Below are 27,044 nucleotides of genomic sequence, written 5' to 3' on the forward strand. Positions count from 1 at the left end.
ATGCCTAGAAACATGTTGTTATGGCCGATATCAAAGAAATTACCGCCACTGTTCTCTTCCAGGATTTTTATGGTTTCAGGTCTCACATTTAGGTCTTTCATTCATTTTGACTTTATTTTTGTGTGTGGTGTAAGGAAATGGTCCAGTTTTATTCCTCTGCATGTGGCTGTCTAGTTTTCCCAACACAATTTGTTGAAGAGATTGTCTTTTTTCCATTAGATATTCTTTCCTGCTTGGTTGAAAGTAGTTGACCATATAGGTGAGAGTCCATTTCTGGGTTTTCTATTCTGTTCCATTGATCTACGTGTCTGTTTTGTGCCAGTGACATACTATCTTGTCGATGACAGCTTTGTCATAGAGCTTGAAGTCTGGAATTGTGATGCCACCGACTTTGGCTTTCTCTTTCAAGATTGCTTTGGCTATTCAGGGCCTTTTGTGGTTCCAAACAAATGTTAGGATCGTTTGTTCCAGCTCTGTGAAAATGCTGGGGGTACTTTGATAGGCATTTACTGAATGTGTAGCTCGCTTTGGAGAGTATAGACATTTTAAAGATGTTTGATTTCCAGTCCATGAACATGGAATGTTTTTCCATTTCTTTGTGTCATCTTAATTTGGTTCACCAGCATTTTATAGTTTTCAGATTACAGGTCTTTCAACTCTTTGGCTAGGTTTATTCCTAAGTACCTTATTATTTTTGAAAACATTTATTTATTTATTTGAGAGGGAAAGACAGTGCATGAGCAGTGTGGAGGGACAGGAGAGAGAGAGGGAATCTGAAGCAGACTCCCTGCTGCATGGGGAGCCCGACTCAGGGCTTGGTCTTACCACTCTGAGATCATGACCTGAGCCGAAATCAAGAGTTGGATGCTTAACTGACTGAGCCACCCAGGCACCCCCGTATCTTATTATTTTTGATGCCATTATAAATGTGATTGATTTCCTAATTTCTCTTTCTGCTGCTTCATTACTGATGTGTAGAAATACAACAGATTTCTGTACATTGATTTTGTATCCTGCCACTTTACTGAATTCATGAACCAGTTCCAGCAGTTTTTTGATGACGTCTTTCAGGTTTTCTATATAGAGATTCATGTTGTCTACAAATAGTGGAAGTTTGACATCTTCTTTGCCAATTTGGATGCCTTTTATTTCTTTCTGTTGTCTGATTACTAAGGCTAGGACTTCCAACACTAAGTTGAATGACAGTGGTGAGAGAGGACATCCCTGTCGTGTTCCTGACCTTAGGGGAAGAGCTCTGTTTTTCTCCATTGAAGATGATGTTCAGTGTGGATTTTCTTATATGGACTTCATTATGTTGAGGTATGGTCCCTCTATCTCTACTTTGTTGAAGGCTTTATCACAAATGGATGTTGTACTCTGTCAGTCTTTTTCTGCATCTGTTGAAATGATCATGTGTTTCTCAACCTTTCTCTTACTGATGTGATTTATCACATGGATTGATTTGCAAATATTGAACCACCCTTTATATTGAATAAATCCCACTCAATTGTGGTGAATTTTCTTTAATGTATTGTTGGATTCAGTTTGGTAGTATCTTATTGAGAATTTTTGCATCCATGTTCATCAGGGATATTGGCCTGTAGCTCTCTGTCTTTCTGTCTGTCAGTCTGTCTCTCTCTCTCTCTCTTTTTAGCAGTGTCTTTATCTGGTTTTGGCATCAGGGTGATGCTGGTCTCATAGAATGAATTTGGAAGTTTTCCTTCCTTTTCTATTTTTTGAAATATTTGAGGCAAAAAACTGTTAGCTCTTTAAATGGTAGAATTCCCCTGAGAAGTCATCTGGTGCTGGACTTTTGGTTTTTTGGGAGTTTTTTGATTATTGATTCAATTATTTGCTGGTTATGGGTCTGTTCAAGTTTTCTATTCCTTCCTGTTTCAGTTTTGATAGTTTGTATGTTTTAAGGAATTTATCCATTTCTTCCTGGTTGTTACCTTGTTGGCATATAATTTTCATGATATTCTCTTATAATTGTATTTCTGTGGGGTTTATTATTATTTCTCTTCTCTCATTTGTGTTTATGCTCTTATTTTTTGGGTTCCTCTCTCTCACTCTCTTTTTTGATGAGTCTGGCTAGGGATTTATCAATTTTATTGATTTTTTCCCCCAAAGAACCAGCTCCTGGTTTCAATGATCTGTTCTCTGGTTTTTTTGTTTTGTTTTGTTTTTAGTTTCTGTATCATTTATTTGTGCTCTGATCTTTATTATTTCCCTTCCTCTGCCAGCTTTATGGTTCATAGCTCCTTCAGGTGTAAGGTTAGGTTGTGTATTTGAGATTTTTTGCTTCTTGAGGTAGGCCTGTGTTGCGATCTACTTCTCTCCTAGAACGGCCCTTGCTGCAGCCCAAAGGTTTGGACTATTGTGCTTTCATTTGCATTTGCTTCCATGTATTTTCTTATTTCTTCTTTAATTTCCTGGTTAACCTATTCGTTCTTTATTTTTTTATTATGTTATGTTTGTCATTATGAAATACATCATTAGTTTTTGATACAGTGTTCCAGGATTCATTGTTTGTGTACAACACCCAGTGCTCCACGCACTACGCACCCTCCTTAATACCCATTCATTCTTTAGTAGGATGTTCTTTAACCTCTGTGTATTTGTGTCTTTCCAATTTTTTTCTTGTATTTGACTGCAAGTTTCACAGTGTTGTAGTCTGATAATATGCATGGTATCTCACTCTTTTTGTACTTATCAAGCGGTGATTTGTGACCCAGTGTGTGATCTGTTCTGGAGAACGTTCCATGTGCACTCCAGAAGAATGTGTATTCTGTTGCTTTGGAGGGAAATGTTCTGAATATTCTGTTAAGTCCATCTGGCCCACTATGTCATTCAAAGCCACTGTTTCCTTCTTGATTTTTTGCTGAGATGATGTGTCCATTGCTGTTAGTGGGGTAGTAAAGTCCCTTCCTATAATTGTATTATTACCAGTGAGTTCCTTTATTTTCATTATTAACTGTTGTATATGTTTGGGTGCTCCCAAATTAGGGGCATAAATATTTCCAAGTGTTAGATCTTCTGATCTTCTTGTTGGATTATCCCTTTTATTATGATATGATGCCCTTCTTCCTCCTTTGTTACAGTTTTTGGTTTAAAATCTAGTTTGACACAATGGCTTTCTTTTGACATCCATTGACATGACAGATGTTTCTCTATCCCCTCACTTTCAATCTGCAGGTATCTTTACATCTACAATGAGTCTCTTGTAGGCAGCATATGGATGGATCTTTCTTTTTTAATCCATTCTGACAGCATGTGTCTTTTGATTGGAATGTTTAGTCCATTTACATTCAGAGTAATTATTGACATATATGTATTTAGTGCCATTTTAATGTTTTGTGGTTGTTTCTGAAGATTTTCTCTGACCCTTTTTTTTTTCTTTCTCTCTTTCATGGTTTGCTGGTTTTCTTTAGTGATATATTTGGATTTCTTTCCTTTATTCTTTGCATATTTGTTAGTAGTTTTGATATATGGTTTAGGTTGTATATATCCTTTTCTGCCCGTAACAATCTATATTAAGTTGATGGTCACTTAAGTTTGAACCCATGCTTTATTCCTGTCCTCCCCACATTTTAGGCATATGTTGTTATATTTTACATCCTTTTATTTTGTGGGTTCCTTGACTGATTTTTTTAAAAGAAATATTAATTTCCACTGCTTTTGTGCTTCCTGCCTTCCTACTGTCTTTCTGGCCTTTCTTTCCTACTCAAAGAGTCCTCTTGAGTATTTCTTGAAGGCTGGTTTAGTTTTTGTTTGCTTGGGACACTCTTCATCTCTGCTTCTATTCTGAATGATAGCCTTGCTGGACAGAGTATTCTCGGCTGCAGATTTTTCCCATTCAGCACTTTGAATACATCATGCCCCTCCCTTCTGGCTTGCAAAATTTCTGCAGAAAAATCCCCTGCTTGTCTTATGTGTTTTCCCTTGTAGTTTATGGTCTTCTTTTGTCTCGCTGCTTTAACTATTTTTTCTTTATCACTATGTTTTGTCATTTTAATTACACTATTTCTTGATTTTGGTGGGAGTTCTCTGTACTCTCTGGATCTGAATGTCTGTTTCCTTCCTCAAATGAAAGAAGTTTTCAGCTATTATACCTTTTTTAAAGAAAGATTTATTGGGGTATCTGGGTGGCTTAGTCAAGTAAGCTGCTGCCTTTGGCCCAGGTCATGATCCCAGGGTCCTGGGATTGAGGTCTGGATCTGGCTCCCACTCGGTGGGGAGCCTGCTTCTCCCTCTCCCTCTGCCTGCCACTCTGCCTACTTGTGCTCTCTCTCTCTCTGTCAAATAAATAAATAAAATCTTAATAAAAATTAAAGGGGCACCCGGGTGGCTCAGTGGGTTAAGCCTCTGCCTTCGGCTCAGGTCATGATCTCAGGGTCCTGGGATTGAGCCCCGCATTGGGCTCTCTGCTCAGTGGGGAGCCTGCTTCCCTCTCTCTCTCTGCTTGCCTGTCTGCTTGCTTGTGATCTCTCTCTCTCTGTCAAATAAATAAATAAAGTCTTTTAAAAAATAATAATAAAATAAAAAAGAGTTATTTATTTATTTATGAGAATGAGAGAGAGAATGAGCTGGGGAGTGGGGGAGAGGGAAAAGTAGACTCCCTGCTGAGCAAGGAGCCTGATGCAGGGCTTGATCCTAGGACCCTCGGATCATGACCTAAGCCAAAGGTAGCTGCTTAACTGGCTGAGCCACCCAGATGCCCATGATCATTGCTTTAAATTTTCAATCAGGCAGGGTGTCTGGATAGCTCAGTCAGTTAAGAGTCTGACTCTTGATTTCGGCTCATGTCATGATCTCAGGGTCATTGGATCAAGCTCCACATCAGGCTCCATGCTCAGCACACAGTCTCTTTGTCCTTTTCCCTCTGCGCCTCCCCCCAACTCATGCTCTCTCTCTCTAAAAATAAATAAATAAATAAATAAATAAATAAATAAATCTTTTAAAAAATTTCCATTTTATCTGTTTCACTTAGATCTCTGGCTATGGCCTTGTCCTGTTCTTTCCATTGAGACAAATTCCTCTGTCTTCTCATTTTGTCTAACTTTCTGTGCCTGTTTCTCTGTGTTATGTCGCCTGTTTTTGAAGGTAATGACTTTATGAAGAGGAGATCTTGTAGCATCCTGCCATGTAGTGTCCCCTGTTCTGCAGGGATTGGTGCTTCAGGGACTCTCTCATGTGTGTGCTGTGTGTTCTCTCTTGTTGTGTCCTGGCCACTTTAGCCCTCAGGCCGGTCATCTCTAGACTTTCTTTACCTGTTGGGTTACATGTTTGGTCTCTGTCCTAAATATGGCATATTTTAATTACCTGTGATCTGGTCTGCTTGTGAAGTGAGACCTGTTACCACCACCACCAGAACTGAGGGTCCATGAGATTCCCATATTGGGAGATACAGTGTGAGTAGACATTTGGGTTGGTCTGGATGAAGGGGCCCACTGCACTGGGTCTGAAGTGAGCATGACTGGGAGTGGTGGTTCTTCTGGAACACAGGGGATGTGGGGCTTGGTGTAAGAAAGTTAGGTAGCCAGTGTCATCACTGGGGCTCATTTTTGCAGGTGGCTCTGTGCTTATGCTGAGTGATATGGGAGGGAAATGGTGTCTTCCAGTTCCTTCGTTCACAGAGGGGTCTCTTCATTAAATGACACTTCTCTGGGATGTGTTGCTGGATGAGCAAATAACTCCCCCACTGTCTGCCTTAGGTGTTCTTCAGATCACTTTTCCCATGCTGTATGTCCAAGGGTTGTCTGCCCTGCATTTTCCCCAAGAGCATCCCCAATGTCCTCCAGGCTCTCCTAGAGCCAAGCACACTGACCTTTAAAACTCCAGGCTCTAAGCCCTGCTTGTTGTAGAACTCGTGAAATTCTGGCCTCTTGCTTTCCATGCCAATTGCTATGGGGATTCATTTTCTCCATGTGCTCCCCTGTGTGCTAGTTTGTCTGTTGCCATTTTCCATGACCACAGGTCCCTCTCCACTGCAGTGGCCATGATCCGTTTCTCTCCCAAGCCACATCTCTGCACTTCTTAGCTTCTTTGATGTGACTTCTTCTCTCCTGTTGGTTGTGTTTGTTCTACCAGTCTTCAGATCAGTTTCTGGGGTATTTGGGATGAATTATCTAATTATATTTGTGGGAGGGGGTGAGCTTAGAATGCTTCTAGTCCACTGCCATCATCCCCACACCCCCTTGAATTTTCAGCTTTAGGTATGATGTGGTTTTCTGTTGTGGAGGAAGGCACTTTCTCTTATTTCCCCCAAAGCCCCATGAAAAGTTCTTCTTCCCAGCCTCAGAAGGCAGTAATATCCCAATATTTTGTTAAATCCTTGTCAAACCTGTATCATTTTAACCAGGGCATGTTATTCATAGCCAGGTCTGTGTAGTGGGGCCAGATTTAATTTCCTCACTTGTACATGTTTGTTTTTGCTTGTCTTTTTCCTTTTTTAGAGTTAACAATTGTTTCTTATGTTTATTTGTTTCTTTCTCTGTGTACCTATCATTAAATCGTCTTCAAATCCTCTGACTAATTTTTTCCCAAGCTCCACTCAAGAGGGTGAGCATAATTGGGTCATCTACTAGCTTCCTTTATTTGGTGGAAATGTCTCTCCAGGAGCTCCCTCTGTTTGTGGGCTGATGTTTGCTGTCTATTCCCTTGGCTGCATAGGGCATAGGTGTCATCCAAGGATTTCCTCTCACCACTGTCTTTGGATTTTTCTCCATCTCTCTCTTACGATGGGCCTCTTATTTTCCTGAATGTGGTGTCCTTTCATTTCTGAGTTTATGCCTTTATTTGGGTGGAGCATACCTTCTGGTAGCTTTCTGAAAATGGGTGCGTGGGAGATATATTTTGAGCATAGCCTATCTAAAAATAGCATTATTCTGTCCTTATTCTTGGTTGATAATTTAGTTGGGTATAATCTTCTGGATTGGAAGAGTTATCTCTTAGAATATTTTGTTGAAGACATAGAATGTTTCCAGAATTTCAAATGTTCCCATGTGCTGTTTCTCAGTTAAGCCCCAACCCACAAGGATTCTCTATTCCACCTTCTTTCCCCATGGATTGGTTTTGCCTCTTATATCTACCTCTTAGTTTATGGCTCCTTTTCCGTGATAAGCACACATGTGGCTTCAGATTCGGTAGTTTGTTCTTTTTTTTTTTTTTTTTTTTTTTTTTTTTTTTTTTTTTTGTGCTACAAGTTGCTGCATTAAGCCTTGCTATGCATATTGCCTCATTATCTTCCCCAATAATAAAGATTTAGATTATTTCCAGATTTTGGCTATTATTCATGATGCTGCTATAAAAATTCTTGTGGATTTTGTTTTTGTTGGACATATTTGCCAATCTTTCTTCAGTGTGCATCCACAAGTGGAATTTTTGGGTTGAATGATAGGCATGTGTACAGTTTAGCTTATAGTCTGTCCAGCAGCTTTCTAAAGACATTTACATTCCCAGTGGCCAATCTTATGACTTATAGTCACCCTATATCCTTTATAAGATGAGGTTTTGTCGGTCTTCTAAAATTTTACCCATTTTGGAAAGGGTGTAGTAATACCACATCATTGCATTAATTTGCACTCCCTGATTACTAAAGCTGCTCATTAAGCACTTGGATATCTTTTCTTCTGAGGTGCATGTTCAAGTCATTTGCTTGGTTTTTTAAAAGTAGGATTATTTATATTTCTCATTGGCTTATAAAATTTATTATATATCTCAAATATGAGTTAATTGTTGTATATATACAGTGGTGTGTGATAAATGTTTAATAACTAGCTCTCTATAAAACAAAACAAAAAATCCCTGATTCATTGCTTGTGCCAATTCCCATGGTATAAATACACCACAGATCTCATTGATGTTCTGAACACAGAACTGGGAAGAACTGGTACAATGTCTTCCAGCACTCCACTGGGTATGAGCATTACATACAACTCTTCCAAGTCAGGGACATGTTTTACTCATCCCCTCGATGGTGTCCTTTTTAAAAATTCGACTTTATTGAGGTATGATTCACATACCATAACATGTACATCTAATGTTCCTATTTGCTTAGTTTTGGAAAGATATGCACCAGAGTGACCACTGTCACAAGCAAGATACAGAACTTCATCATCCTGAAAATTTCCTATATGTTCTTAATCCCACCACACTGGACCCTGGCTCCAGGAAACTACAGAACTCCTTCCCATGTAGGTTAGATTTGTGTTCTCTACAGTTTCACATATATTAAATTATATAGTATGAACTCTTAGGGACTGTCTTCTTCCCTGAGTGTATTGAGATATATAAAATGTATATGGTTGCCTTCTTTTTGTGCTGAGTGATATTCCGTTGTGTGGATATAATACAATTTGTTCATCTGCTTAACTGTTGATGCATGTATAGCTGGTGTGAATATTCATGAACAATTCTTTGTGTGGACTTGTGTTGCCACTTCTCTTAGGTAAACAGCCAAAAGTGGAAAGTCTGGGCCACATGATTGGTGATGATTGAGAGACTGCCACACTGGTTCCAAAGTGATCATACCCGTTTACATTCCCTCCAGCAAATGTATATTTCTCAGTTCTTCCACATCCTCGCTGACACTCAGGGTAGTTAGACTTTCTAACTTGAGGTGTCCTAGTGGATGTGTGGTTTTCATGGTGTCCTTTGATGCATAGAAGTTCCTAATTTTTTTAAAATTTAGTTTTACTTATTTATTTGACAGAGATCACAAGTAGGCAGAGAGAGAGGAGGAAGCAGGCTCCCCACTGAGCAGAGAGCCCGATGTGGGGCTCGATCCCAGGACCCTGGGATCATGACCTGAGCCGAAGGCAGAGACTTTAAGCCACTGAGCCACCCAGGCACCCCAGAAGTTCCTAATTTTAATGAAGTCTGGTATAATGACTCTTTTTCTTTCTTTTTTTAAGATTTATTTATTTATTTGAGAGAGAGAGAGAGAGAGAATGAGTGAGAACACGTGAGTGGGGGGAGGGGTAGAGGGATAGAACCTTCAGGCAGACTTCCCACTGAGCAAGGAGCCCAACGGAGGGCTCAATCCCATGATCCCTGAAATCACACTCTGAGTTGAAACCAAGAGTGGGACACTGAACCAAGTGAGGCACCCAGGTGCCCCTGACTCTTCCTTTTTATGTTTAGTGTTTTTGATGTCTTTGCCCACCACACATTGTGAAGATATTCCCTTGCCTACCCTTTTGGACCTTCACTGTTTTACCTTCTGCATTAAGTTCTAATACTCTTGCCTTCCCTCCATTAATTTTGTGCACGATATGAGGAAGGAGGCAAAGTCGGTTTCCCCATATAGACGCCCAGCTGGCTGCCTTCTGTTTGTGCTGTTGTCTGGTCGTCCATTCTCCTAATGCAGGGCGTTTCGTGGTGTTTAACACTTAGGCCTTCCAAACTCTATGGTGAGATAATCCACATGTCTTATGTGCACACACATGAGGTCTTCTCCAGGAGAGCTGCCCCAGGGTGTAGGGTGTGCACAGGGTCAGCTTTTCTGGATGTTACCGACTTGCTTGGAAACGCTCACCTGTGGCACAAAGCAGACCTTTTTTCTACCACTCATGCAGGCCGTCATCAGACTCGAATATTTCTGCCAGGGTGTTGGGTGTGGGGTACCCAGGATTTGGAGATTTTCTGGGGGACATCCCAGGACTTAGCGCACAGAGCAAAATCAGCCCAGGGCAAAGGTGAATGGGGAGAAGCCAGGGGCTACGGGCATACATTCCAGAGCCCTGCCCTGTGGGGTCATACAGGACTTGCCCAACTCCCCAACCAGGAGCAGTGACAACATGCATGAGGTATCGCCCCCTCCCCCCCAGGGAGCTCGTCAGAGGTCAGCACCCAGAGTTTTTATTGGGGCCACGTCATGTGGGCAGCCTCTGCCTGGCTTGTACCAGAATTCCAGACCCCATGGAAGAGTGGGTGTTCGGTACAAGCCATAGTATTTGTACAGTTTATGACCAGTGAGGCCCTTTCACCTGGGTGGAAACGCTCCCCAAATCCACATTCCCAGACACCACCCAAGGGCCCACGTTGTCAGCAGGCCTAAGGACAACTGTGCCAGGCCTGCGGTGCTGGCTCTTAACTCCATGGGCCTGTGGAGTCCATCCTTCTGGAGTGCAGGGGCTGGAGATAGTCTGGGTTCAGGGAAGTCACTTGAGGGTGGCTCTTCCCCAGGCACTGCCACCAGGCTATTCAGCCTGTATGTCCTTGAAAGAGGGTCCATGCCCTGGACATACATGTTGCCAGAGGCACCTCCTAGACGGCTGAAGGGCCGGATCCTGGAAGCTGGGGCAACAAGCACGGACCACCCTTATGCCGGGGAGGGGGTGTCAGATGGAGGTCTTTCTTGGAAACCACAGACATGAATTCTGATGAAGCTGATCAAAACAGGAATTTATTGGGGATCGACAGCTCACAGAATGAGGGGTGATGCAGAAACCAGCTCAGGAATCAGTGCAGGAGCCAGGGACATACGGGTCCAGTGGCAATGCTGAGACACAGCTCTGGAGAAGGTATTCCATCTCCTCTCCTTTCACAGCACATGGGGTCAAAGGCTTGGGGGAGCCCAGCTGGCCGTGCTGGGGTCACTGCCAACCCAGGTAGAGGAGGCAGGGCATAGTGACTTGAGAAAAGTTTCTACTTGAGGAAAGTCAGTGGGACAAATGCAGAGTGGGGAACAGGTGACCAGTGTCCACCATGGGGCCCAGCAAAGGGGGCTGGACAGCTGTCTTGGTGCTCAGTGAAGAATCCAGGCTGTGCACTTCCTCAGGTTTGGAGTGGCCGTAGAAGATCACTCAGCAGCAGGACTTCTGGGCCGAGGCAGGCACGCAGCAGGCCTGGCGGGAGCCTACAGGGCGGCAGAGCAGGGACACGCAGGAGGCTCGGCGGCAGCAGCTGGGCTGGCAGGAGGAGGCGGGGGCACAGCAGGAGGAGGCGGGCACGCAGCAGGCAGGCCTGCACACGGGGCGGCAGAGCAGGGACACGCAGGAGGACGGTCTGCAGCAGGACGAGGAGCAGGGGCTGGGCTGGCAGCAGGAGGGGGCCGAGCAGGGGGAGGGCCCGGAGCAGACAGGGGTGCAGCAGACGGGCTTGCAGCAGACGGGCTTGCAGCAGACGGGGGTGCAGCAGACGGGCTTGCAGCAGACAGGGGTGCAGCACACGGGTTTGCAGCAGACAGGAGTGCAGCAGACAGGTTTGCAGCAGTCTTCCTGGCAGGGAGAGGAGCTGCAGCAGGAGGGCTGGCAGCATGAGGAGTCTGAGCATGGGGAGGCCTGGCAGCAAACAGGGGTGCAGCAGACAGGGGTGCAGCAGACAGGGGTGCAGCAGACAGGGGTGCAGCAGACGGGCTTGCAGCAGTCTTCCTGGCAGGGGGAGGAGCTGCAGCAGGAGGGCTGGCAGCTAGACTGCTGGCAGCATGAAGAGACTGAGCAGGGGGAGGCCTCACAGCAGACAGGGGTGCAGCAGACAGGGGTGCAGCAGACGGGCTTGCAGCAGACAGGGGTGCAGCAGACGGGCTTGCAGCAGACAGACACACAGCAGTCTTCCTGGCAGGGGGAGGAGCTGCAGCAGGAGGGCTGGCAGGAGCTGGTGCAGGCTGGTTGGCAGGGGCTGGACCCGCAGCTCGCAGGGGTGCAGATGAGGGTCAGGCAGGAGGGGGCACAGCAGCTGGGGTCACAGCAGGTGGGCACATAGCAGGTGGGGGCACAGCAGGGGGGCTCGCAGCAGGTGGGGGCACAGCAGGGGGGCTCGCAGCAGCTCTCTGGGCAGTCGTCCACCTGCCAGGAGGAGTCGGGGCAGGAGTCACAGGAGCCGGGCAGGCAGACACGGCTGCCATAGCTCAGGTCGCTAGAGCAGACAGACAGGGTGGACGTGGCCATGGCGGGGGCGGTGGGGCTGGAGGAGGGTGTGAGTGTAGTATGAGTGTGAATGTGTGAGTGTGTGTGAGGTACTGAGCTGTCTGTCGGCTTTTATACCCTCCTGGGTGTGTGTTTGTCCCAGCAGCAACCCTGCTCGCCTCCCTTCCTTGTTGCTGTTTGGAGCCCCAGGGACTCTCATTAGTGACAGCTGCGTGTTTGGTTCTACGAGGTGTTTGCTTAGCTATAAAACTCCTCGTGTGTTTTGGGGTCTGTTGACTCATCCTAAGCTACCTGCAGTCTAGAGCATGCATCAAGCTAGAAAAGTGAGTCTGCAAATAGCATGTCATGGGGCCAGGTCGGCTGCGTAAGAATCCATCTATTCCAACCCTAACTGCCCTCTTGCGGACGCCTGGGTGGGTCTTGTGCACACTGGGGGCCCCTGCTTGTCAGCGTGGCACAGCTGCCGGTCAGAGGGAGTGTGGAGCCAGACATGTTCCGGTTGTGACTCCCTGGTCCTCTCCCTGGTGTGGGGAGTTCCCCTGAGGGCACGTGCAGGTGGCAAGCAGTCAGGTGGCCACACTTTCCATGTCCTCGGGTGGCCATGCGGGCCACTTCTGCCTGACCACTCACCGAGCCATGTTCATGGCCTTCTTACACCCAAACCCTGCACACCTTGAGTACAAACTGGAGCGCCCTATTTCCCGCCTGCAGGAAGTGTGGCTCCCACAAAGCCTTCATAGGAAAAGCAATGCTTTTCCGTGTCTCCCATTGATTTTCTTGACAGTTAACTGAAAAATTCCTTGGGTCACTCCAGCCAGAAACCTGAAGGTCATCCAAACCCCTTCCTTTCTTCTGCAAAGAATATCCAAGTGGCCACCAAGTGGTTTTGGTTCCCTCTGCTAAATAAATTTCCATCCTCCCTGGTCCTTCTACCTTCCAAGCATGAATGTATTCACTATGGAGCCAGCCCCTCACGTGCTGGAAACAGTGTCGAGCTGGAGAATGCACGGGTCATGACCCCGTGGAGGCCTGTCAGCCAGGGGGGGTGGGTGCTTGGTGCCCCATGATGATAGTGAAGAATGGGTTCAGCAGCACGGGGCCCAGAGGAGTGGCATCACACCCCAGCGGTGGGGCTCTGGGGGCATGAGGGTAGCGTGTGCTGCCCCTGCTGCATCTGGGGCCTCTGATTCTCACCCTTCCTGGCCATTCTGTTTCCAGAAGAGGTTCTCACCCCAGGCCTCTCACCTACGAGGACGTCCATGCTGGGGAAGAAAAGGGTTCTAGGAATTCAACTAAACTGTGGCCGAGTTGTCTTTCTGTATGCCTTGAGTTATAAAACTGGTGTAGATCTGAGCCTGGTTCAGCTTCTGGCCCTTCTGGAGATACAGGAACTAATCTGTAAGCTAGAAGTGCTTGGCAGGGGAGAGGAGAGGGTGATATTTGCTGTCTATGATGTGGCGGCCTCTGTTAGATAGAGGTATGCCGGCAGAGGATGGCCCCAAAACCTGGATAAGATACAAAAATGTCTGTGCAGAGCTTTTGAAGGCTGCTGATGAGACTGAGTGTTGAGGGCCAACATGTGGAGAGGGGCGATGTCAGAGAGGCAGGCTGGCATCTCGGAACGGCTTTTCCTGAAGTGCAGCTGATGAATCTTGCTGTGGGGTGTGGGGGGAAGTGACCGGCATGTAGAGAGGCTGGCAGAGCTTCGGGAAACCTCAGGGAGGGTGGAGAGAGTTCCACGGGAGTCTGCAACTACAGAGGCAACATGGACCCAAGGGGTCAAGACCCCAGGGAGATGGCAGTCCCCAAGAGGAATTCCAGAGCTGCAGGCTGAATCTCAAGGCGTTTGCCAGATTTTTATGCTACACAGGAAAGGTGCTAAGAAAGCCACGGAAAGCCCTTAAAACCCAAGCAGAGCTTCAGCAGCCTCATTGCCAGGGAGACTCATAACCCTGACGACTGGCCAAGGAGGAGCCACTCTCAGGTGAGACCCCAGGACAGCTTGGCCCCAGGAGGGGAGAACCCGCACATTGGTATGAGTCCTCTGCCCCACCCAGGCCGCCAGCCAGAGCGAAACTCTTCGGAAGGAGAGAAACTCATCCAGAGCTGCGAGAGTTTTTGACAATGTCAAACATTCAATCAAGAATAACAGTCATGTCAAGAGACAAACAGATGATAGAAACAAGCCTGAGATGACAGTGTTGGAGTTAATCAGACACAGACTTTCGAGAGAATTGTGTTGAAAGTGATCAGGGAAATAGGTGTAAGGAGGGAGAACTTTATTGTAAAACTGAAACATAGACGAAGAAACAAGTAGAAATTTTTGACTGAAGAGAACACAGGACTGACATTTATGAACCGATCAGTGGCTGTCATAGCAGCATGGGGGGCGGACAGCGGGAAATGGGACGGCATCTTTAAGGGGCTAAACGAAATGACTGCAGAACTGGAACAGAGCTCCCCAAGAACGCCGATCAGAGGTGAAGGTGCCACAAAACATCACCAGACCAGCAAACGCGGTGTGGAGTCCTCACCAGAAGATGCACTTTGAAGTCGCTGCCCCAGAAAGCTTTCAGGTAGGATGGCCGGAGGGCAGAAGTGCAGGAAAATGGAGGAGAACCTGAAAGGATAGACAACAGTACAAGTAGAGTGGAAACTGGCCCACATGTCCCTTCGCAATGTTATACTATTTATTATATTTACACTTTCCTGTGGGCTCTACACTGTAGTAGAGATGAATGGTGCAGCACAAGCAGGGGGAGGAGCTGAAGTGTGCTGGGGTCTCAGGGTTGCTCCAGAAGTGGCCCATGCACCGGATGGACCCATGCCCATCAGACTTGACCATCTTAGGAAGGCACGCTCTAGCCTCTGGGCTGACCTCTGAGACAGTTATGAAACCACAGACAATGACTAATGAATGGGACGAGGCAGATAAATAATAAAAATACCCCAAAGCAGTCAGGAAATAGTTTGTAAAAGGAACATAAGACATTTTAGACAAACAGAAAACATACAACCAGATTGCAGATATAAACCCAACTATCAATACTGAAATTAAATGTCAAGTATCAAATAAAATATTTCAATTTACAAATAAATAAAATAAAGAGTCTGACAAAAATGGAAAACCTGCATACTAACTCTAAGAACTAGATCCTAAATATAAGGGCACAGGAAGTTTGGAAGCACAAAGATGGGAAACATACAGACAGATACAGAGGACAATGTGAGATTCTGTGAAGCCCTAACCAAGGAGACATCTTTATGTATTCATGGGAAAGGAGCTCCATTGTTACATTAAGTTACAAAAAACCAGAGTGGGTAGATTACGATACAATGTGTATTTTTAAAATGTACATTATACACATATGAGTACGTGTACAGAGAAAGATGACAAAGTCAATTTTCATTATTCATGAGTTCTTTATCTGTGATTCACCTACTCACTAAAATTTCTTTGTAACCCCAAATCAGTATTCACAATGCATGCATGGTCATTCACGGACATGTGCAGACGGCTCCAAATTTAAGAAGCAGACACGTGTTCCCAGCTGAGGTGGAATGAGTCTCTGCCTCTCATGTCAGCCCCCAGACTGTAAGCCTGACCTCGCACTTCATGTCGCTTTTTGTGCTTTATGCCGTGATTTTGCTGGTGAAAGTGGCCCCAGGCGTAGTGCTGGACCTCTAGAGTTCTGAGCACAAGAGGGCTCACGTGCCTTATGGGGAAAATCCGCATCTGATAAGCCTTGCTCAGGTGTGACTGAAGGTACTCTTGGCAGGGAGTCCACTGTTAAATAAAATGTATCTCAAGTATTTAATAAATAAGTCGCTTTAAACAGAAACACACATCTAACCCACCATGTACTGAGGGTTGCTGAAAATCTGACCAGAGCTTGCAGGGACCCAACCCCGTATTCACGTGGGAGCGATGGTCCCATGTTCCCAGATTTGCTAATTCAGTGTTTTTGGTGACTTTCTAGAACCTAGTGACTATGTAATGAGAATGCACTGTGTGTGTGCACATGTGTGTGCAGAGAGAGAATAAGGGGCAATGAGACCGAGAGACAGGCACAGGGATAAAGGGGGGAATGTAGCTGTTTCCTGAGAGGAGGCTGGGTTGCTGGTACTCGGGGCTGAGCGACACTTGCCCTATACCCGCCATCCCCTGCTCTGATAACCAGGGCTGGGACTCCTGCTCCCCGGGACACAATGAGACACTCCGGAGTCAGCTGCTCCAGGAGTTTTATGAGCCAGACAATATCCCGGCAAATAAACACCAACGTGGCCTGGGAGCCGGAACTAGAGCCTGCTGGGGGCCTGGGAGACAACAGCCAGGAGGGTATAAAAGCCGTCAGCCTCATGCACCACACACACACACTCACACACTCACACTCACACTACACTCACACTCACACTCAGAGCCTCCTCCAGCCCCACCGTCCCCACCATGGCCGCATCCACCCTGTCCGTCTGCTCCAGTGACCGGAGCTACGGCAGCCGCGTCTGCCTGCCCGGTTCCTGTGACTCCTGCCCCGACTCCTGGCAGGTGGACGACTGCCCAGAGAGCTGCTGCGAGCCCCCCTGCTGTGCCCCCCCCTGCTGTGCCCCCTCCTGCCTGACCCTCATCTGCACCCCTGCGAGCTGCGGGTCCAGCCCCTGCCAACCAGCCTGCACCAGCTCCTGCCAGCCCTCCTGCTGCAGCTCCTCCCCCTGCCAGGAAGACTGCTGTGTGTCTGTCTGCTGCACCCCAGTCTGCTGCACCCCTGTCTGCTGCAAGCCCGTCTGCTGCACCCCTGTCTGCTGCAAGCCCGTCTGCTGCAAACCCGTCTGCTGCACCCCTGTCTGCTGCAAGCCCGTCTGCTGCATGCCCGTCTGCTGCACCCCTGTCTGCTGCCAGACCTCCCCCTGCTCAGCCTCTTCCTGCTGCCAGCAGTCTAGCTGCCAAGCCTCTTGCTGCAGCTCCTTCCCCTGCCAGGAAGACTGCTGCCAGCCCGTCTGCTGCACCCCTGTCTGCTGCACCCCAGTCTGTTGCAAGCCCGTCTGCTGCACCCCCGTCTGCTCCGGGCCCTCCTCCTGCTGCCAGCCCAGCCCCTGCTCCTCGTCCTGCTGCAGACCGTCCTCCTGCGTGTCCCTGCTCTGCCGCCCCGTGTGCAGGCCCGCCTGCTGCGTGCCCGCCTCCTCCTGCTGTGCCCCCTCCTCCTCCTGCCAGCCCAGCTGCTGCCGCCGGGCCTCCTGCGTGTCCCTGCTCTGCCGCCCTGTGGGCTCCCGCCAGGCCTGCTGCATGCCCTCCTCGGCCCAGAAGTCCTGCTGCTGACGGGGCCCGTCTCCCCCTGGGGCCAGCTGGGCTCAGGACCCACCCAGTGACGGTGGTCCTCCCAGCCCCCCTCAGTCCGGGCCTGACCTGTTCGGTGGCTGCCCACACCCAGGACAGGGTCTCCCATGCCTCACTCCGCTGACCTGACCTTGACCTCATAGCTCCCAAGAGCGCTGCCCCCGCTGCTCCCCAGGGCTCCTGCTCCCAGGAGGGGCCTCCACCCCTTCTGGGTCCCCCGTCCTACCCTCCCAGTTTCTCGGCTCGGGTCCCGTGGCCTCAACTGCCGACCTCTCGGCGCCTGCTCAGACACCCCAATAAACTCACTCACCAGCGCATCTGCTTCCTTTCATCCGACCCTCATGGGGGTGGGGGCTCCAGGAGTCTGAGCAGACATTGGTCTCTTCCATCTGGGAACATTTCTAGGAATGGGGGACTGAGACATCCCGCAGGGCAGGCCCCGGGGTGGGAGGCACGCCCCGGCCCAGGAAGGCCAGGGCTGCTGGACCCTGCGTGCCCAGGGCTTCCTAAGGCTGCCGCCTGCACACGGGTCATGGTCTGGGGGTTCTCAGCCCCTGGCCGTTTCCACCCACTGCCCCAGCTGGGCAAACCGGCCCCAGACGAGCCGGCCTGGGGGCTGCAGCAGCACAGCCCCTATGGGCCCAGGGCCCCCCTGGGGTCCTCCCACGGGCGGTCCCCATTTAGCAGAAAGGTGGTGGCGCGGGGGAGGCACTGCTCCAAGGTCCCAAAGAAAGCAACTAGGTTTGAAACAAAATATTACGGGTCAGTGACAGGACCCCCAGGATCCCGTCCTGGGCGGGACTCTCAAGGCCACCATCTGGTACATCAGGACTCCGCCTGGTGCGGGGCCTTCCCTGAGAACCGAGAAACCGTCAGGCCTTGAATTGCTGTGAACAGCGGGCTGCTCAGATGTCAGGACGACAGTGATGTCGCGTGAGGACACTGGTGGACAAGGGCGGGGGCATCCAGCAAGATCACCCCCCAGGGTTCCAGAACTGTTGCGAGCAGTGGCCAGTGGCCCCGCCCACCCCTCCCGAACCCTCCCTTGCCTGCCCGTGAGCCCCCTCTCCCCGTGGCTGTCCGCGGCCGGGACCCACAAAGGGAACCCATGGTCTCCCCTGGCTCTGTCTCTGTCCCCGCAACCCCAGCCGCCTCCTGCCCACGCCACACTCCCCACCAGCTACAAGCTCCTTGCCCAAACCCTTCCCCACCCCTAGCAGTGTTTTAACTAACTCCTCAGTTTAAACTCAGCTTTCCGGTCCAATGTACATATAGCCAGACGCGCCTTGTCTCACTGTACCGTTTGATGAGCTTTGAGGAGGGTCTGCATCTTGCTACGTCCGCTGGGGTCAGGAGCTGTCAGCTTCCCCTCCTGCCAGAGGTTTCCCCTCGTCCCCAGCCTCCATGCCCGCCGGCTGCCTGGCAGCAGGGGCTCCACGGTGCTGCCGAGGTTGACCTTTTCTGGAGCGTCCCAGGGACAGAAGCGTGCAACAGGCAAGCTTCGTGACCGGCTTTGTCCACTTGCCTCTTCTGTTGCAGATATTCATAGTGAATTCCTTTTTAATTGCCACGTGGTGTTTTATCGCACGGGGGATCACAGCTGTCCACTCACCTGTTGAAGTCCATCTGGGGTGTCTCCAGGTTTTAGTGGTTATGACGGAAGCAGCTGTGAGCACCTACTCCGCGTGCTGCCCTCGCTCTCGCGCCAACACCAGAGGGTGGGCTTGCTGGGTCGCGTGCAAGTGCGGTGCGCGTGGTGACACTAGTCTTCCTGCCGGCTGCTGTGCGGGGTGGCTCAGCTTCTGGTTCCGGATCCCCGTTTGTCTGCTCAGGTCCTCTGCCCACTGCCCCGCAGTCAGATTGCCTGTCTTCCTGCTCACCGTAAGTGTTCTTCACGCATTCCAGGGCCGGTCACTTACCTTACGTGTACACTGCAAATTTCCCCACCTGTGCCCAGACTTCTCAGTTTCTTGGCAGCATTTTTTCAGTAGCTGATATCTCTAATTTTGATTAAATTCAATGAATTCCCTTTCTTCAGTGGTGCTAAGAAATCTGCCTAAATCCAGGGTCACGCTGCTTTTGTCCTATGCGTACCTCTAAATATTCTATGGCTTTAACTTTTATGTTAAGTTCTAGGATCCCTTTCTAGTTAATTTTTGAATCCGCTGTTGGTTGTTCCAGAATCATTTAGTAAGAGGATTATCCTTTACCCACTGAATGACCCTTGCCAAAAAATCTATCGACTGTCTGTGTGTGGGTCTAGTTCCGGACCCTGCTGTGTCCTGTCTTCAGCCTTTGTTCTTGTATCAATAATACACGGTCTCCACCAACGCAGCTTTACATGAAGTCTTGAAATCAAGCAGCTAGTTATCCGATTCCATTTTTTCTGTTTCTGTTTCTTTTTTAAAGATTTTATTTATTTATTTGACACAGAGAGAGAGATAGAGAGGGAACACAAGCAGGGGGAGTGGGAGAGGGAGAAGCAGACTCCCTGCTGAGCAGGGAGCCCAATGCAGGACTCGATCCCAGGACCCTGGGATCATGACCTGAGCCAAAGGCAGATGTTTAACCGACTGAGCCACCCAGGTGACCCCACTTTTCTTCTTCAAAATTCATTGGCTATTCTAGATCCTTTATATTTCTTTTTTTTTTTTTTAAGATTTTATTTATTTATTTGACAGACAGAGATCACAAGTAGGCAGAGAGAGAGAGAGAGAGTGGGGTGGGGGGAAGAAGGCTCCCTGCTGAGCAGAGAGCCTGATGTGGGGCTGGATCCCAGGACCCTGAGATCATGACCTGAGCCGAAGGCAGAGGCTTTAACCCACTGAGCCACCCAGGCGCCCCTCCTTTACATTTCTGTATCGATTTTAGAATCAGCTCATCATTTTCTAAAGAAGAACTTGCTGGGATTTTTATTGGAATTGCATTAAACTTGCAGGTATATTTGTGAAGAATTAACATCTTAACAATATTGAGTCTTTCCATTCATAATTATAAATCTATTTCTAATCATTTTGGATGACTTTTTTTCAATACTTTATCATTTTTAATACATAGACCTTGTACATATATTAAGCTTCTCTATTATTTTATTTTCCAGTGTTTTAGTTAATGGTGTGTTTATTTCATTTCCAAGTGCTCATTGCTACTATGTAGAAATTTAATCAGTTTTTGTGTGTTGTTGTATCCTGTGACCTTGCTAACTGCACTTAGGAATTTTTAAAATAATTTTATTTATTTATTTATTTATTTATTTATTTATATTTCTTTTCCATGCTCGAGAATTCATTGTTTATGCACCACACTCAGTGCTCCGTGCAGTCCGTGCCCTCCTTAATACCCACCACCAGGCTCACCCAACCTCCCACCCCGACTCCTCCAAAACCCTCAGATTTTTCCTCAGAGTCCACAGTCTCTCGTGGTTCGTCTCCACGTTCGTCTCCCTCCAGTTTCCCCAACTCACTTCTCCTCTCCATCTCCCCATGTCCTCCGTTGTTATTCCTTATGCTCCACAAGTAAGCAAAACCATATGATAATTGACTCTCTCTGCTTGATGTATTTCACTCAGCATAGTCTCCTCCAGTCCTATCCACGTTGATACAAAAGTTGGGCGTTTAGCAGTTTTACATATTAGGATTGGGCATGGGATTTTCTCTGTGGGAAGGATCTTAACTATAATTCTGTTACTTCGATTGATAGAGGGCTATTTTGGTTTTCTATTTCTTCTTGTATGAGTTTTTCTATGAATATATCTTTCCAGTTACTTGTCCATTTCACCTAAGTTGCTGAATGTGTCAGCATCAAGAGTTGCCTTCTTCTTTTATTGTTCTTTTAATGTCTGTAGAATCTGGGGCAATAGCCCTTTCATTATTCCTGATGTTGTCTATTTATTTTATTTTCATTTCTTTTTCTTGAGTAGTTAATGTAGAAATTTGTTAATTTTGGTGATCTTTTAAAAAATTAGACTTGTTTTTTTTTTAAATTTCTTTTCAGTGTAACAGAAATCATTGTTTTTGCACCACATCCAGTGCTCCATGGAATACCTGCCCTCCTTAATACCCACTACCTGGCTCTCCCAACCCCCCACCCCCCGCCCCTTGGTTTCATTAATTTTCTCATTTGTCCATTTTCTGTTTGTTAGATTTCTACACTTCTCAATTATTTCCTTCCCTCTACCTATTTTGGATTCAACATGTGCTTCTTTTTGTAGCTTCTGAAGGTAGAACCTCAGATAATTGATGGATTCCTTCTTTATTATTATGAATCATTAAGGCTATAGATTTCCCCCTGTATACTGTATTAGTTGCATTCTATAAAGTTTATTTTTATTTTATTAATATTTCCAATTTTCCATTGTGATTCATGGATTATTTTGAAGAGCGTTATTTAATATCCAAATAGTTTTTGATTTTCCAGATATCTTTCTGTTCATGATTTCTGATTTTGTTGTGGTCAAACAACATTCTCAGTATGATTTCAATCCTATTAAATATATTAAGGCTGGATTTATGACCCGGGATATGATTTATTTTGGTGAATGTTCCATGTACACTTGAAAAAAATGTGAATTCAACTTCACTGTTGTTGGATGGAATATTGTATACATATCAGTAAGGTCAGGTTAGTGTATAGTGTTTCTCAAGTTTTCTATATACTTCTCAATTTCATCCAATTTGGAAAACATTTGGCCATTATCTCTTTAAATATTTTTCTGTCTCTCCCACCCCTGACTTTTTCTCCTCAGGGACCCCAATTATATTTATGTTAGACCATTTAATATTGTTCCTCAGATCCCTGACACTCTGTTAACTTAATTTTTTTTTCTTACTGTCTTTCAGTTTGGGTGATTTCTGTGATTATGTTTCCTAGGTCACTGATCATTTGCAGTTTTTATTCTACTTTTAAATTCATCCTTTAATTTTTTAAAATTATTTTTATTAACATATAATGTATTATTTGCCCCAGGGGTACAGGTCTGTGAATCGCCAGGTTTACACACTTCACAGCACTCACCATAGCACATACCGTCCCCAATGTCCATAACCCAACCACCTTATCCCTAGCCCCCTTTTCCCCGGCAACCCTCAGTTTGTTTTGTGAGATTAAAAATCTCTTATGGTTTGTCTCCCTCCCAATCCCACATCCTTTAACTTTTTTATTGTTAAGTTTCTTGGCTCTTGGAGTTCCATTTAGTTCTCTTTTGTATCTTACATTTCTCCTTCTTTGTGTTCATGTTTTCCTTGAAATCCATGAATACATTTATCATCATTGTTTTAACTACCTTGTCTGCTAATTTCAGCAATTGTCGTTTCTGAGTTTGTTTGTATAATCTGTTTTGCCTCTGGATTATGAGTTAGGTTTTTCCTCTTAATGTGTCTAGTAATTTTGGGGCACCTGGGTGGCTCAGTCAGTTGGGCGTCCCAACTCTTGCTTTTGGCTCAGGTCATGATGTCAGGGTTGTGGGATGGAGCCCTGTGTTGGGCTCCACACTTAGTGCAGAGTCTGCTTGAGATTCTCTCTCCCTCTCCCTTCTCCTCTGCCCTGCCCCCACTTGTGTGCATGCATGTGTGCATGGGTGTTCTCAAATAAATAAATAAAATCTTTTAAAAATCTTGTTATGTTAGTCACCATACAGTGACATTAGTTTTTGATGTAGTGTTCCAAGATTCATTGTTTGCATATAACATCCAGTGCTCCATGCAATCTATGACCTCCTTAATACCCAATACTGTGCTAGCTCATCCCTATCCCCCTTCTCTCTAAAACCCTCAGTTTGTTTCTCAGGGTCCACAGTCTCTCATGGTTCGTCTCCCCCTCCTATTTCCCCCAACTCCCTTTTCCTCTCCATCTCCCCATGTCCTCCACGATATTCCTTATGTTCCACAAATAAGTGAAACCATATGATCATTGACTTTCTCTGCTTGACTCATTTCACTTAGCATAATCTCCTCCAGCCCCAAAATTAATGAAATCTTTAACAATGTGTCCACCAATTTTTTATTGGATGCTGGGTTTCAATAAAATAATAGTGTAATACCAGTGAATGTTGTCTGTTCTCTCCTTCCTTTAAGGAGTGACGGGTCTTGCTCTGTCCGACACTTACCACTTGCGGATCGGCTTGGCGATTGTGATGCTTCTGTGCTTGCTTTTATGTGTTGTTATGGCAGACTGAGAGGAGGCTTTATTCTCAGGCAGGTTTAGCATGATCATTAATATGTGACTTCTGGGAGGGATCTGTACCTTGTAACTGATTACACCCCTCAGCACGTGCTGCTGACACCATGCCAGGGATATCAGTGGAGCGTGTGAGAAGATTTTAGACAATACAGAGATGAAAAATGCCAATTTCAAAGTTAGGAGGGCATTTAGAAATGCTCTGGGAGAACATGGATCTAGCAGATCCTAATCCCGATTGAATGGGCATTGTGAGGAGTGACAGGGCAAGTCAAGGAGGATGGGCCCAGGATGGCCCCAAGGGCCAAAGGGCTGCAATACCCATCCCCACCCTCTGCTGCCCAGCTGGGACACCAGGGAGTCACAGGAAGCCACACAGGGTCCTGCAGGATGGCAGTGTTATGTACAGAGGGCGGAAGTGGACGTGTGGTTGGGCTGGGGAATAATGACACATGGAGCCAGGGCTCTGGTTGGTCTTGGTTGTTTATTGGTCAGTTTCCTTAAGTGCATCCAGAGACAGCTGATGGGTCACTGAGGTGAGGACACAGAGACAGGTGGGTGGAGGCTGGGCTGACCCTCATGCAGGGTGAGAGATAGGGAGGGGAGGCCACTGCCATGGGGACTTTCTAGGAGACCTTTCTAGGGCCGCAGCACTGAGTGTGGATGTTTGGTTTGTCTATGTCTGCAGCTCAACAGCAGACTGGACCAGCAGACATGAGGAATGGTCCATGTGCTGGAACAATTCAGGACATGGTGATCAGCTTCCAGGTGGGACCTGCCCCTGTCCTCAGTGGGGCAGCCCCTTAATACGGGTCAAGAACAGTCACTGGATAGGACCTGAGCTCAGCTGGCTCCAGGGGTGGGGGATGTATCTCATCTGCAGCAGGACTTCTGGGCTAAGGTGGGTGTGGGGCAGGCTGGGCACACGGGGCAGCAGAGTAGGGACAGGCAGGAGGAGGGTCTGCAGCAGGACAGGGAACAGAGGCTGGACTGGTGGCAGGAGGGGATTGAGCAGGGGGAGGGCCCAGAGCATACGGGCTTGCAGCAAACAGGGGTGCAGCATACAGACACACAGCAGTCTTCCTGGCAGGGGGAGGAGCTGCAGCAGGAGGGCTGGCGGGAGCTGGTGCAGGCTGATTAGCAGGGGCTAGACCCACAGCTCGCAGGGGTGCAATGAGGGTCAGGCAGGAAGCTAGGTGCAGCAGCTGGGGGCTCACAGCAGGTGGGGACGCAATAGGTGGGCTCATAGCAGGTGGGGGCACAGCAGGTGGGGGATGAGCAGGGGGGTTCATAGCAGGTGGGGCCACAGCAGAGGGAGCACAGCAGGAGGGCTCGCAGCAGTTCTCTGGGCAGACGTCCACCTGTCACCAGGAGGAGTCGGGGCAGGAGTCACAGGAGCCGGGCAGGCAAACACGGCTGCTATAGCTCTGGTCGCTAGAGCAGAGGGACAGGGTAGACATGGCCATGGTAGGGGCAGTGGGGCTGGAGGAGGCTGTGAGTGTGAGTGTGAATGTGTGAGCGAGTGTGTGAAAGTGAGTGTGTGCCAGGTACCCTGACTTTCTCTTCATACCCTTCTGGCTTGTGCTATCCGGCATTAGTCTCCCCAGGAGCTCCCCTCCTTGGTGCCGAGAGCCAGGTCCTACAGAACCAGCCACAGCTGTTTCATGTCCTGGAGTCCCTGCTTAGCTCACAAAACTCTGGAAACTGATCTGGGATCTCTAACTGGTTTTAGTCCTAGAAAGCAAGCTCGGGGGTGGCATGCAGGTTTCTTGCTGTTTTAGTGGGGTCGTTGGGGGCCCAGGTGGCATACCTGGGTGTTGGGAGCTGGGTCCCAGGCCCAGGTCCAGGTGAGCACTGTGGTGGACTGCTCCGCTGGCTGAGCACCGTCAACTGCCTCTGTGCTTGGAGGCTTACTTGGTTTCCGTGTAACGGTGATGAGTCATGATTTGTATGCTGTGCCGAGTCAGTGTCCTGTGGCTAACCGCAGACGGGGCTTCGACAGCAGAGATCCATCATTGGGAGGCTGGATGTCTGAGATCAAGGATTGGCAGGGTTGTTTCATCCTGGGGCCGTGATGGAGAATCTGTTCCATGTTCTCTTGGCTTTGGGGGTTTTCTGGCCATCTTGGGGTTCTTTGGTTTGTACAAGCATCTCCCTGTCTCTGCCTTCATGCATCCACCCTGCGTGCCTGTCTGCGTCCATGTTTTCTCATTTTACAAGGATGCCAGTTGTACTGGGTTGGGACACCTCTCCCCCAGTGACCTCATTGTATCTTGGTCATCTGTGATGACCATCTTTTAGATAAGGTCACTTCTGCAGGTACTGGGGTTGGGACACAATTCGACTCTGAGCAAGCACCTGCTCTGAAGCAGACTCAAGGCCAGGATCTGGGATGGAAAAAAAGGTGAAGCAGGCCTCCTTTCTTGGGGACTGCAGTCCACAGCTGGTGAAAGATGGGGCACAGGTGGCACGTGGCATGACAGACCAGCCACACCTGCACATCTTCTGCTTGTCCCGGCATGGCTGAGCTCATGGGACACTGTGTCATTTACAGGGCAGCAGACAGACACACAGCAGTCTTCCTGGCAGAGGGAGGAGCCTTTGTGTCATTTACAGAATAATTGTGAAAAGAGTACAGTGTTTACACACGCCCTCACCCAGCTTCCTCTAGGAACATCTTACGTATCCATAGATCAGTGACAAATCTTAGAAATCAACATTGGCACATTACTGTTCACCAGAGGACAGACCCATTGCCCACAAATGTCCCCTCTCTGGTCCAGGTCCCCATGTGCATTGTAAGGTTTCCTTACTCTTCTCCTGTCTGAGACAGTTTCTTGGTTTTTCCTTATCCTTTGTGTCTTGACACTTTTGAAGAGCCTTGGTCATGTGCGTAGTAGAAATTTGGGGTTGTCCGAGGTTTCCTCACAATTAGAGTGAGGTTATTATGTTTGGGGACGAATCCCACAGAAGTAACTTGCCCAGTGAAGCAGGGGCACATGTTGTTGCTGTGTCTTGTCACTGGGGATATGGTTATTTGTCCCCTTTTTAATTAATAAATATTTGTGGTGGGGGGAGATTCTACGAGACTTTGCAAGTATCCTGTTTCTGCAGTCATGTTGGTCTAATGGTTTTAGCGTCCCTCTGTGGGCCATGCCTGCAGCAAGGTCACTGTGAGGTTCTTTTTTATTTTTTATTTTTTATTTTTTATCTTTAGTATGTTATGTTAGAGACCATTCTCACTGTGCTGTTCTGATGGTGAGTTTCTAGTTCCCTACTCCACCTCCACTCATTAACTGAAATTCATCTACAAGGAGGAGATGCCCCTTTTCCTTCATGTATTTACCTGTTCTGGTTTATTTTATTTCATTACCAACTAAAGAATATTTGTTTTATTATTTGAGTAATAATCCAGTATCATCATTATTTTCTTATTCACTTGGTTCCAGCTTTGAGCCTTGGGACCTCCTTCACTTGGCTCCTGTACTTTCAGCATGCTTGCAACTCCCCAACATCTCACATTTGGTTCCAGCTCCCCTGGAAATCTCCCCGTCCCATTCCTGGGATCAACCACTTCTCCAGGGAGCCCTGCTCCTTCTAGTGGATGATGATGTTTAGAAACCACGATCTGGAGCTAGGTGTGCTCAGGCTGCTGGGGTGTCACTTCT

At 47.6% G+C, this 27,044-nt stretch overlaps 3 protein-coding genes and 1 pseudogene across 5 annotated transcripts in view; 2 read left to right on the top strand and 2 right to left on the bottom strand.

The window, feature by feature from the left end:
* Window positions 1–27,044, top strand: part of TSPEAR (thrombospondin type laminin G domain and EAR repeats) — a gene marked incomplete at both ends in the record, with an annotated part of 162,195 nt that overhangs the window by 67,340 nt on the left and 67,811 nt on the right. The window lies entirely within an intron of this gene.
* On the bottom strand, window positions 10,394–11,913 carry LOC308339224 (uncharacterized protein; the record flags this gene model as incomplete). Of its 2 annotated transcripts, XM_080797682.1 has the most annotated exons (2): window positions 10,809–11,117; window positions 11,358–11,891. In XM_080797682.1, 2 exons carry the CDS (start codon window positions 11,889–11,891, stop codon window positions 10,809–10,811), a joined length of 843 nt encoding a protein of 280 aa, XP_080653808.1. The 2 variants fall into 2 exon arrangements, with proteins under 2 accessions (XP_080653809.1, XP_080653808.1); XM_080797683.1 differs by having other exon boundaries at window positions 10,394–11,913.
* On the top strand, window positions 16,318–17,184 carry LOC308339212 (uncharacterized protein; the record flags this gene model as incomplete). Its single annotated transcript, XM_080797675.1, has 1 exon — window positions 16,318–17,184. The coding sequence occupies one exon, from the start codon at window positions 16,318–16,320 to the stop codon at window positions 17,182–17,184; it is 867 nt and encodes a 288-aa protein (XP_080653801.1).
* Window positions 24,250–24,842, bottom strand: LOC308349452 (annotated as a pseudogene). The gene has a single exon. The product of its transcript is annotated as an uncharacterized misc_RNA (transcript).

The sequence above is a fragment of the Martes martes genome, assembly GCF_963455335.1.
Source record: "Martes martes genome assembly, chromosome: 1".
Classification (NCBI taxonomy): Eukaryota; Metazoa; Chordata; class Mammalia; order Carnivora; family Mustelidae; genus Martes; species Martes martes.